Raw genomic sequence first — 12,966 nt, 5'->3', positions numbered from 1 at the left:
TTCTTTGCTCCTAGATGTGTATCTTTGCATTCGCTGAACTAAAAAGCATTCTGTGTGAATGGGCACAGCTTACCAAGTGATCCAGATTGCTCTGTCCTGTCCTCAATATTTACCAATCTTTGTCATCTGCAAATATTATCAGCAGTGATTTTTATATATACTTCTAGATCATTGATGAACATGTTGAAAAGTGTCGGGCCTAGAACTGATGTTTGTGAAACCCTATTACATTTTTTTTTCAGCTATGACTCCCCATTGAATACATCTTGAGATCAGTCAGTTAGCTAGTGCTTAATCCATTTAACATGTGGATTACTGATTCTGTATAGAGCTAATTTTTGAATGAAAATGTCATGAGGCACTGGTATATTACATCTTTGCATTTACTTTTATCAACCTAACTTGAAACCTCATCAAAGAATTAAATCATGTCTTATCAAACAACCCTATTTTCCATATAACCATGATGGCTGGCATTAATTATATTCCTATTCTTTGATAATATATTAATTTAATCCTATATTGACATTTCTGTTATTTTGCCCAAGATTGATATCAGGTTAACTGCATATAGTTAGGCTTATTAGAGAGACAAGGTGGGTGAGATAATATCTGTTATTGAACTGACTTCTGTTCATGAGAGAGACAAGCTTTCAAGCCACACAGAGGGCATGTCTATACTTACAGCTAAATCAGCACTTCTGCGACTGATACAGCAGTGTCAATTTAGTGGGTCTGGTGAAGACCCACTAAGTCAATGGCAGAGCCCGCTCCCATCGATGTCTGTACTCCAGCTCCCCTAGAAGCCTAAGGTAATTCGGCAGGAGAGCGTCTCCCGTTGACAGAGCGTGGTGTAGACACAGCTGTAAGTCGACCTAAGTTACGTCGACTTCGGTTATGCAACGGAAGTAGCGTAACTATGGCTAAGTCTATACTACGCAGGTTTTAGCGACACAGTTGTGTCGCTACAGCTGTGCCGCTAAAAGGTGCGCAGTCTACTTGCTGTTTTGTCGGCTCTCCTGCCAACAAAAAACTTCCCCCCTCAACGAGCAGGGTTAGCTTTGTTGGTAGGAGAGCGCTCCTGGCGACAAAGCGTTGTTCACACCGGTGCTTGGCGTCAGCAATATTTTTATCTTTCGGGGGTGTGTGTGTGTGTGTGTTTTTAACACCCCTGAAAGACAAAAGTTTTGTCATTCAGGTGCCAGTGTAGACATAGCCTTAGGTTGACTTACAGCTTTAGTGTAGACTAGCTCAGAGTTCTTCTTTAGGTCTGGGAAAGGTACTCTGAGTACCTTAAATGCAAGATGGAACAGATTGTTTAGCATAAGTAGGTAGAACAAATTCTAAGGGACCAATGCTTTTTTTGCCTCTGTCTTCACGAATAAGGTCAGCTTCCAGACTACTGCACTGGGCAGCACAGTATCGGGAGAAGGTGACCAGCCCTCTGTGGAGAAAGAAGTGGTTCAGGACTATTTAGAAAACTTGGATGAGCACAGGTCCATGAGGCTGGATGCACTGCATCTGAAGATGCTAAAGGAGTTGGCAGATGTGATTGCAGAGCCATTGGCCATTATCTCTGAAAACTCATGGCGAGCTGGGGGAGGTCACAGATGACTGGAAAAAGGCTAATGTAGCGCCCATCTTTAAAAAAGGGAAGGAGGAGGATCCGGGGAACTACAGGTCAGTCAGCCTCACCTCAGTAACTGGAAAAATCATGGAGCAGGCCCTCAAGGAATCAATTTTGAAGCACTTTGAGGAGAGGAAAGTGGTTGGGAACAGTCAGCATGGATTCACCAAGGGCAAGTCATGCCTGACTAATCTAATTGCCTTCTATGACGAGATAACTGGCTCTGTGGATATGAGGAAAGCGGTGGGTGTGATATATCTTGACTTTAGCAAAGCTTTTGATACAGGGGAAGGAGTGCAGTGGGGATGAGGCCTGGGGCAGAGCCAGGGGTCGAGCACCCCCCAGCAGTTTGGCAGAGCACAAAAGAGTTGTAATTTGGAGTAAATTGCAACTGCAATTTGTTGAAGACTGGACTGCAATGAAGCTGGTAGTTTGTAAACAAATGACTCTCTGACTATGTATATGGTTTACCAGGCCATCCACCAACCAGCTGCCCAGGGGGTGGGATCCTACACTATTTTCAGCCTCCCACCAGGGTAATTTTTGTGTGTTCCTCAGTGGGGGTCTTTGTCACACATTATGTACTATATGAAAGGGGCACAGGACGCTGTCGTGGAGCAAAGCGGCTGGATTAATCTTGCAGACCGCTACAGCAGAGCGTGATTTGGAGGTTGTCTGCCAGGGACCTTGTAAATCATGTTTGTATTCCTACCCTAGGAACCCCGCGCCGCAGCCGGAAGCTCCCCTCAGGCTGCTTCGGCCTCAGAACTACAGATCCCGCTATGCACCGCTGGGGGGCGGGGTCTGTGGGAACAGCTGGGCGGAGCAAGCTGGTAGGTGGTTTGGCGAGCTGTGATTGATGCGCCGGGGGATGGGGGGAGACTCCGGGTCGGGTTGGGTCCCACCGCCCGGGGGACGGAATGTTCTCTGAGCTGAGCCACTGTCGGTCGCTACTCCCAGCGGGAGAACCGGTTCCTGACGGGGGAGCGGGAGGCATGAGCGGCGCGCAACTCCCATGGAGCTGAATAGCGCCCAGGATGCTTCCACACGATTCCTCAGCATCGCCCAACGGTAACTGAGGCTGGGGGGTGGGGTCTTCCGTGAGGCGCGGGGCGTGTCCACAGTATTGGGCTCCCCGGCGGCCGGAGGGTGTGGGCGTTGAGGGGGCTCACGCTCTTCCCGCCTTGAGCAGAGACGGGAGCTGTGGGCCTTCTTCCATCTCACTCCCGCCGGGAGACCCCTGGGCGGTCGTGGGGATTGCTTGGGCCGTCGGTGGGGCGGGAAGGCTTGGCTGGGGCGGGGGAAGTGTAACGGAAGCTGTTGTTGTGTGGGACAAGTTTATGAAAGAGGGTTAAAAATCAAGGGGTCATGTTGGAATGCTGTAGTAAGGTGGAGTCGTGCTGCTGGACAGCAAGGGGAATTCTGAAATTTGGCCTGGTGGGATTGGAGCCGGTTACAGATGGGGTAGTGTATTAACTGGTTGGGGCAGGTGTCTGTGTTCTAAGAAGTGGGCAATGATTTGAAAATGAGAATGAAACTGAGTTAAAAATGTACTAATTATGAAGCAGTCACTGTGGAAAGCTCTAGAACATGCCAGTGTGTTCCCACTGCAAATTTATTTATTTTATAGTGACTGTAACTATACCTGCTTTCTCTGTGGAACACTTAGAAGATGGGCCTATACTCTGAGGGACTTATAAATGTAGATATAACATACACTTGGAAAGGGAGGGCCAGTGAGGGATGCAGGTTATAGAGCTATGATTACACAGATACTCTTCTCTCTTTCTACGCCCCCCAAAAAGCCCCAAACAACACAGTGTTCCTCTCTTAGATTTACAATCTTAGGGCGCCGCTAAATTAGAAAAGGTTCACCAATTTACATCATTTTTAAATTATCAAACTGATTGAAGTGAGGGTTAATCCAGTGTAAATGCATTTATGCTAGGAATTTGCCCCAGTTTGACTAGACTGATTTGAAAGCAATTTAGTTAAAGTAGCACCACTTTTTTAATGTAGACTAGGCCTGTGTCTAAGGAAGATGTAATGGGTTGGTGAATCAAATAAAGGGGGGAGGAATAAGGATGGTTAATAGTAATATGAGCCTGTTTTTGTGCACACAGCTAGACTATGAAAATCCATGGATATACAGGTTTGGTTTATTATTTGTTGGCAGCTATTGGAGTCCCTCCTGATTCCCTCACTATGTTTGCTCTTGGAGGGAGACCATTGTGGTGATGGTAGTGGAAATACCAACTTCTACAGAAAATATAACAGAATTTCCCCCCATTAGTTGGGACTTCGGTGGTTTTTTGCCTTTGTTTGCAGCATGGGTATGGTTTAGCTGCCAAGATCTGGGCATATCACTCCTAATCGATTCTCTGACATTGTAGGGGCCTTGGGCATTCAGGGTATCTTAGTCTCTCCCCGTTCTGTCCTACTGGCATACAGTTTAGTCTCCTGAGGACTGAAATGTTTTAGTCTGACTCTGACTAAAGTGTTTGGGCTTAATATAGTGGTATCTGCGTGAAAAGTAATGGCGTGTGGCATACAGGAGGTCAAACTAGGAGTCTAATGGTCCCTTCTGGTCTTAAACTCAGTGAAACTAGGAAACGATAGGGGGTGCCTGCCCCTCACAGCCACTAGAGAGATCCACATTCCCTTGCTTTGGAAGTGTGGATTGTGAAATGGCCTTTATGACCTAAACAACACGTTAATTAAATATATATGTTCAGAAACATACTAGCCAGAGGTCAGCTGTATGAGCACCTGAAATGAGGATGGGGCATTTCCAGAGGGAAGATGACTCCAGGGAATATGTCATTCCTACCAGAGATGATTTATCCTTGGCACTCATAAAATGCCTGTGTCATAAACTCATCATGATTTCAAAGTTCCGCTTTTTGGACCTGTCAGTGTTAGAAGCAAGTGCACCATATCTCACTGAAAACCTAGAATTTCTCTTGTCCAGTGGTATAAGCTCTTGTTTACTAGTCATGATGGGTTGTGAGGCATGTGACCTTACACTTTGTGTATTATTGCATATTATCTGTAGTGTACTGTAGACAAATGTATATTTGGAAGGAAATTACATATTTGTGAAATAGAGAACTATTGTGACAGTCAGCTTTTTTTAAGCTGCTCAGAAGGTTTGAAATGGTAGAGTAAATCCTGAGGCAAGTGAATTTGTGAATAGAGTGCAGGTGAGATTGTGAAAGATACTTGTTAAATGCAATGTATCACATTGCTCTGCAGTTGATTGAATTGACACCATTTCACAAATATGTAAAAAGAAAAGGAGTACTTGTGGCACCTTAGAGACTAACCTCCTAGGAGAGTGATCACTTTAGATAAGCTATTACCAGCAGGAGGGTGGGGTGGCGGGAGGTAGTTTTTCATGCTTTGTATGTATAAAAAGATCTTCTACACTTTCCAAAGTATGCATCCGATGAAGTGAGCTGTAGCTCACGAAAGCTTATGCTCAAATAAATTGGTTAGTCTCTAAGGTGCCACAAGTACTCCTTTTCTTTTTGCGAATACAGACTAACACAGCTGTTACTCTGAAACCTGTCACAAATATGTATATTTAATCATATACAAATGTAATAAAATTTATTTTACTGACATGTTTTATTGCTTCGGTGATGTGACTACACTGTGAAAGCTTCCTTGTCGTTCAGATGCTTTTTAAAATACTTTGCACTAAGGAAGACTTGTGGTTGAAAGGTCATTTTTTGGATTTGGGGGCACTGTATGTAATGGAATACTTGTATTTCTAAGTTTTGTGTGTATTCTTTTAGTTTGTCTTTTGGGGCCATTGTGTGGTGGGTGTGTTAGAGCCTTCCTTAAATGATTGTTCAGATTTTAGCTTTTTAAAAATTTTGTTATTTCGGATCCACTTGAAAACATAAATTCAATTACCCCTGCCCCCTTTTTAAAGAGCTTTTAATTGCTTTCCCAAATGCAGAATTTGGTGATGTATTTTTTGGTTGGGTTTTAGGCTGGATGTTCTTTCAAGTTGTAAACTTCAGTTATTCTATCTTTTACATGCATAGTGTTTTGCATAAATAAAGCTGGGCAACTTTAACTGTAACTGGCAAAATGTAGGTAAGGAAAATAAAACTGACAAGGAGAAGAGACAAAAAAGTGTTACAGTGAGGTTTGTGGCTCCTGTTTTGTTTGTTAGTATTCTCTGTAGGGCAAGTTGTGTAACTATTCAGTTTTTGTTTGGGAATATTTCTAAAGTATATTGGACAATTGTTTTATTGTTTGACTGTATTAGTTATTCCAATCTTCATTATCAGTATGTACTGGGTGGGGAAAAAAAGCTTTCTGTATTACTGCAAAACCCAGTAAAAGTGCTCTGGCTCATGTGTATGGTCCACTCAAAATGTTCTGTCCGGTGGCACCTTAAAGACTAACAGATTTATTTGGGCATAAGCTTTCGTGGGTAAAAAACCCACTTCTTCAGATGCATGGAGTGAAAATTACAGATCTAGTCATAAATATATATTGGCACAGTAAGGTAACTCCCTTCTCTTCATGTGTCAATATATATTTATGTCTGGATCTGTAATTTTCACTCCATGCATCTGAAGAAGTGGGTTTTTACCCACGAAAGATTATGCCCAAATAAATCTGATAGCCTTTAAGGTGCCACCGGACTCCTTGTTGTTTTGTGGATACAGACTAACACGGCTACCCCTCTGATACTTCAAAACGTTCTGTATGTAATGAAGACTCAAGCACTTTGAGAAGTCATTCTTTTACTGCTTCTTGGGTGGTCTAAAAAGAGTCAAAAGAAAAGGAGTACTTGTGGCACCTTAGAGACTAACCAATTTATTTGAGCATGAGCTTTTGTGAGCTACAGCTCACTTCATCGGATGCATACAATGTAGCTCACGAAAGCACATGCTCAAATAAATTGGTTAGTCTCTAAGGTGCCACAAGTACTCCTTTTCTTTTTGCGAATACAGACGAACACGGCTGTTACTCTTAAAAAGAGTCAATAGCTTAATGTATATGCACCTTTTATTCTGTAAACTGGTGATTGTCATTTCCAGGGCTGCCAAGCCTTGTAACTTTCTAACCCATAGGTTCAGTTTAGATTTTGAACATATGGCTATTTATATGATATGCAGAGTGCTCTGTCGAGGCTGTGCTTTATTAATTTTGAACAGGCTGATTTGTTGACTGCTCCCTCATCACCAATGTTAGAGACCTCCCCATAGCCTTTTAAAGAGTGCTTACGGATTGAAAAATCACTGTGCTTTAAATAAAAATAAGCATCTTCTTTCTCACAGATCTGTTTCCTGGATATATGCAAAGTCATATAGGTGCTTACCTTACTGATTGTTCACTGACAACTCTGTGTTAATGAAGTTATTTAAGGTTGCCCACTGGTATCTCATGCCCTTCCAGAGCACTGAGTTCAGCAAAACTCAAACTCCATTATTCTTTAGCAATACAGAGCATATACCCCTATGGAATACTGAATTGGCTTTATTTTGGTTTGTGCATCAACAGAATTTCTAACAAATTTACAATTGTGGAATCTTTACATGAAGGGGGGCAGTGATGTATACCTTAACTGCACTGTAAGTACCCCTATCAAACACTCATCGGTTAGGGGTCAAATTGCGGAGGGAAGGTGTTGGTACCCTTCCAAATTCCACCCCCAAAATAAGCTTTGTCCATGTGAATCACCAAAATGAGACACTACTCAGAGTACATTGTGTAGATATGACTGTGCTTTTTGAGCTCTGCTTGGTTCCCAGTTGTTGGGGCTTGAATGTGTCTATGACCTCTGCTGAGCTCCTTGGGCTTGACCGTGGGGGAAAAAAAATAGCTGGCAATATCTCCAAAACACCGTTCACTTGGATGAAAATGAGATGTCACTCTCAGTAAATTGTGCAGATTTGTGATCCTCCCTGTCCATAAGAAATAAAATATTAACAATCATGGTATTTAAGTTAGCATCTTTAGGCATTGGAGTTAACATATCAGTGAGATGAATGGGGCAGTTGACACCTCTGAGTTATTTTATTCTTTGCGGATTTGCATAGATGTGTCTGCATCAGTTACACTGTTTAAATTTTTGAAGTTTTCTTCGCATCCATAATTGCTAGAGGATTACATTTTGTTTGTTAATGTTTTTTAAATGAAAGATGAGAGAGCCGCAGTTTCACAGAAGTGCTAATATGCTTTATTTCTGTGGACCATCTCAACCTGAGCTATGTGTGTTGGATCAGGGTACTGCTTCTGTGAGAGATATAGAATGGGTACATCATGACTTGCTGATCAGTGGTCTAGTTTGTAGCACTTCTTTTTTTTTTAATTTTAACTTGCAAACTGAGCAAATTTGCTCAAGTCATGGAGGAAAAATAAACGTGGGATCCCTCCAATGAAATGTCAGTGAAACCATTTTCTGGGGATGTGATGTTATTGACACAAACTGTGACCGTATAGATCATTGTTGCAACCACTGTTATATATTTGCAGCAAATATTGTACAAAGGTTGTTGTGTGAGGTGTCTGAGAAGGTTATGATTTGCTGGTTATGATTATGCTGTCTGTATATGTGGCCTTTTTGTAGTTGAAGTTATAAATATTGGCTATGTACTTGTATCTCATTGTGTTTGATTCTAAATAGCATTTAGTGAAGCATTTGGTCAGCTTCTTGAGAAAGGAATTTGCAAATTAAGTGCCCAATCAAGAAACACTTAACTGACAATGGACCTTGGGAGACTCCAATCCACATAAGAAGTCTTCCTGGGAACGTTCAAGGTAGCATGGGAGCCATGGCTGTTGCCTGTAAAGAACTGAGTGTTGCATGGACATGTGACTTGCCCATTTGTCTCTAAACTCCACCTTGCTGCTGTGATTTTCCACAGTAAGAACAAAGGGGTGTCCTTCCACAGGGCAGAGAATATAAAAGGCCCTGGAAACTCCTCCATTTTGTTTTCACTCCTGCTTCATACCTCTGGAGGAACCTTGCTACAAACTGAAGCTCTGAACAAAGGACTGAATGACCCATCCCAGCTGTGGATGTACTCCAGAGACTTGATGTGAACCTGCAGTTTATTCCATCACTGCTACAAGCCTGAACTGAGAACTTTGCTATTACTGTATGTAATTGATTTCATTTAACCAATTTTAGCTCTCATCTATATTTCTTTCTTTTTATGAATAAACCTTTAGATTTTAGATTCTAAAGGATTGGCAACAGTGTGATTTGTGGGTAAGATCTGATATATATTGACCTGGCTCTGGGGCTTGGCCCTTTGGGATCAAGAGAACCATTTTTCTTTTACTGGGGTATTGGTTTTCATAACCATTTGTCCCAATAACAGCTTTGAGCTGTAACTGCCCTGCTGTAAGCAATTTATCCTGAATTGATACTCTCAGTTGTGTCCCACCAAAGGCAGCATCGTTACAGGAGATGAAGGAAGAGATAAATTAATATCAATTTATAGGAGTCCCTGTGTGGATGGTTTGAGGGAAGGACTCTCCTCCCCTCACACTTACCAGAAGGAGGCTTGCTCAGTGATCAAGAGAGGATTTCCTTTAGTTTCTGGGAGGGGCTGAATGGAGAGATACTGTAACGTCTACATAATATTTGGGATGTGTTTGCAGTGATCATTCAAGATCAGAGAATATGACTCACCTTTAAGGGTATCCTTCATATTTGCTTGTCTCTGTTATCTTTCTCCATCGGCTACATAAAATCATAGAAATGTGGGGCTGGAAGGGACCTCCAAGAGGTCATCTAGTCCATCCACTGGCTTTCCACTGGTTTCCACATGGAAACTGAGGATTTGCAAGCTGAATTAACCGTGGTTGCGATTCCTCATAATCTCACAAAAATTATTTTGGGGAACAGCTTTTTTAATGTGGCTCAAGCTGTCCTGGGGTCTGGCAGCAGCAAGAAGGAATCTCGTGCTGAAGCCCCAGAGAGGAAAAAGTAAAGTTACAGAAACTGCTGGGGAAATGGGAGAGTGTCTCTTTGCTCCACTGTTGTAGAGGAATTACTGTCTGCTGACAAGGGTGGGAGTGGTTGAGGTCAGCTCTTATCCCAAGGCTAAAACAGGCTTTTCTCCAGGGTGTGTGTGTGGGGGGGGATGGGAATGTTTTGCCTGATGGTAGGAAGACTGTCCAAGTTGCTGGCTGCCAGGAAGTTGCAGTTAAGCAAGGAACAGGAGTCACTCTAAAATGCATAGAAAAATGTGTCCTAGAGGAAAGCCCAGAGAAAAATGATGGAGTCCTAAAGACTGCTGCAGTGGATGTGGATTCCATGGGCTCTGTAACCGGAGGCAAACCCAATTCAAAGAGGGAGGAGAGTGCAATGCCTACCAGTATGGGGAAGGGCGGGGGGGAGTCTGTTCTGTCTGTCAGTTGTGAGCTCACAGCTGAACAGGGGATAGATTCCACTCTAGGGAGCACAGGGTGTATGTCCTAGAGGGGGGCCCAGAGAAGGAAGTTAAGGAGGAATGTGGGGGAGTACAGGGATGTCTCCCCATTAATTACAGGGGAAGGCTTGCCCAGGAGAAATTTTGCTGGATCTGCATCTGTAATCCCAGGCACCTCACCTGTGGCTCAGGTTTTAAGAGGGAACTGTGTAACTGTCCTCCTGGAGGGGAGCAGCCACACAACTGACCACCTGGGGACAGAGAGGGGGGACAGAGGGTTCCCCAATCCAGGCCCCACTTTTGCAAAATGTTGTTCTTGCTGTACTTGTGAAAACTAACTCTGTTCCTTTAAGGCAGGGGTAGGGGTTTCTTCCAAGCATTTTGGTGTCAGTGGATATGCTAATGAACCCCCTGCTGAAGGTGAACCCCTCCAAGAAGGTTGGTGGTGATTGGACATCTAACATAGTGAATACCAGTGGAAGTGAGGTAGGATCAGAAGAGGCTAAAATAGGGAAAGAACAAGTTAAAAATTACTTAAACAAATTAGATGTCTTCAAGTCACCAGGGCTTGATGAAATGCATCCTAGAATACTCAAGGAGCTGACTGAGGAGATATCTGAGCCATGAGCAATTATCTTTGAAAAGACATGAATATCTTATAATCCCCCATCAGTCATGCCAACAATAATAAATTTCAGGGCTGCAGGTGAACTATTCAAGCAGTACCTGTTACCTGATAGTGTTTTAAAGAAAGTCACACCACTGAACTGGTGGAAGTCACCAGCTAAACACTTGGAACGAGAGTTTCTTGAAGTACTAACTCAGCTTTTGACATAAATAACCTCTTCTGCAGGCACAGAGAGAATATTTTCTTCATGTGGACTAATTCATTGAAACTTGAAAAATTGATTGGGAGTCGAAACATAGGAAACTTGTCTTTCTCTTTTGGTCTATCAATAAAAATGAGGGAAGGGATGAGATTTACTAGCTTTATAAGTTTAAAGGACAGCCTAACTAATTTATTAGACTGTCCTCATTCTCTTGAAAATGAGTGAATAAGAACTTAAGCTCTAGTTATTTTCTATTCAGCATATTTGAAAATTTTCCTAGGCTGACCTGAAATAATCAGTTTAATTCACTGACTACAATTAACCCTTGTGTTCAATAAATGTAGTTGTAAATGTGAAATGTTTTGATAAGAGGGGTTAATGTATCCAAAACATTTAAGGTTGTTTAACAAAATTTCAGTTACCATCCTAATGCATCTTGACAATAAGTTAATTATGTAGTAAATAAGCAATATATCATTCACCATTTTCTAGCATACTAAAAATGTACAATTAAGAATCTGAAAACATTAAGCTTTATAATTGTTTAAGATAAATATAAATAGTTTTTGCTGCCTATGAGGGCACACTATAAGATATACTAAATTTAGTGTAAAGGCTCTAGCTATAAATCAATACAATGAGAATGCACTTCTCTTGAGAAAATAACTGAAGTACAAATGGAAAAGTTGATGACTTAAGGAGGCTATCCATTTGGTGATTATATGATGATTTAAATTGTTAATTTAAATCACCACGATTTAAATTAAAATCCACCATGATCAAGAATGAAACCGATTTCACAGGAGAGACTGAGCAGCCCAGCATCAGAATATCACATAGTCCAGCAGCTAGGACAGACACTTGAGAAATGGCAGATCCCTGCTCAGATCCATGCTGCCTCTCAAGTGGAATGGGGTCTTGAATGAGGAGGTATCCCACCTTCCAGGTGAGTACACTAACCAGTGGACAAACAGAAGGGAGGTTGTAGCCCTCATCCTCCCTCTCACAAAAATGTTGTAGATGCCTAACACCAAGAAAGGGCTTGCAGCTGAGAATCCCCTGCAGAAGGAGGTGTTTCCTTGCCGCCTGGATTTAGGTGGCTATCTCTGAGAGGGGTGGGATTTAGTACAGACCCCTTGGCTTGGCATCTCCCACTGCCTAGCTTAGGTGAGGAGCTGCCTAGGGAGGTGAGTTGTCTTTTGTGGATCATATTTTGAGTGCTTGTTCACATCCGTTCCATCTCTCCCCATTCATTTTTGTGTAGGGAACATTCATGCTGAACTCAAGCTTTGTGCAGCCTGGTGATTTTCTAGGCACCTAAAAATTAATTGTGGCAATGCTCAGCATTGGCATGCCAAATTTCCATTGTGACTCTAGCCATAAACTGATTACTTCTTGCCCTAACTTCGATGGGCATGGAGAACTGTTAATCAGAGTCCTCTTACCAATCTTTTATAGAATTGAAGACTGTTATCAGCTGTCTCTTCTTTAGACTAATCATACCCCATTTGATTAACCTTTCCTCACAGGTCATGTTTTCTAAACCTTTTATTTTTTTTTGCTCTTCTCTGAACTCTGTTCAGTTTGTTGACATCTGTAATAAAGTGTGGTGCCCAAAACTGGACACTGAGTTTCCCAGCTGAGGCCTCACAGGTGCTGAGCAGTTATCTCCCATCTTACATACGACACTCCTGTTAATAAATCCCAAATTTAATTTGTCTTTTTAGCTGTAGCATCACATTGTTGACTCGCATTCAATTTGTGATCAACTATAACCCTCAGATCTTTTTATGTAGTTATTCTGCATTTTGTGTTTGTGCATTGGATTTTTTGTCTTTTGTAAGTGTAGTACTTTGCGTTTGTCTTTACTGAATGCAATCTGATTGATTTCAAACCTTTTCTCCAATTTATGAAGATAATTTTGCATTCTAATCCTGTCCTCCGAAGTACTTACAACCCCTCCCAGCTCGGTGTCCTCAACAGATTTTATAAGCATAGTCTCTGTTCCATTATCCAAGTCATTAATAAAAAATATTGAATAGTGTCAGGGCCCACTTAATATGTCTTCCCAGCTTGACAGTGAAATATTGACAACTACTCT

The 12,966-nt window shown here is 42.1% G+C and overlaps 1 protein-coding gene across 8 annotated transcripts in view; it reads left to right on the top strand.

Moving 5' to 3' along the window:
- The window catches only part of GARNL3 (GTPase activating Rap/RanGAP domain like 3), a 232,634-nt gene that overhangs the window by 27,336 nt on the left and 192,332 nt on the right, over positions 1-12,966 (top strand). For 7 of the 8 annotated variants that reach the window (XR_013634773.1, XM_078849155.1, XM_073314497.2 and 4 more), the window contains exon 1: positions 2,472-2,698. The exons of the other annotated variant lie outside the window; for it this stretch is intronic. Coding sequence is in view for 1 of the 7 variants with exons in the window: in XM_073314499.2 (XP_073170600.1) it covers positions 2,643-2,698 (56 nt within the window). In the remaining 6 variants the exon portion in view is untranslated. Of the gene's footprint in view, positions 1-2,471; positions 2,699-12,966 lie in introns of those variants that run through there. 8 annotated transcript variants of the gene reach the window in all.

The sequence above is a fragment of the Lepidochelys kempii genome, chromosome 16, assembly GCF_965140285.1.
Source record: "Lepidochelys kempii isolate rLepKem1 chromosome 16, rLepKem1.hap1, whole genome shotgun sequence".
NCBI classification, from domain to species: Eukaryota; Metazoa; Chordata; order Testudines; family Cheloniidae; genus Lepidochelys; species Lepidochelys kempii.
This window is presented reverse-complemented; position numbering and strand designations above follow the sequence as displayed.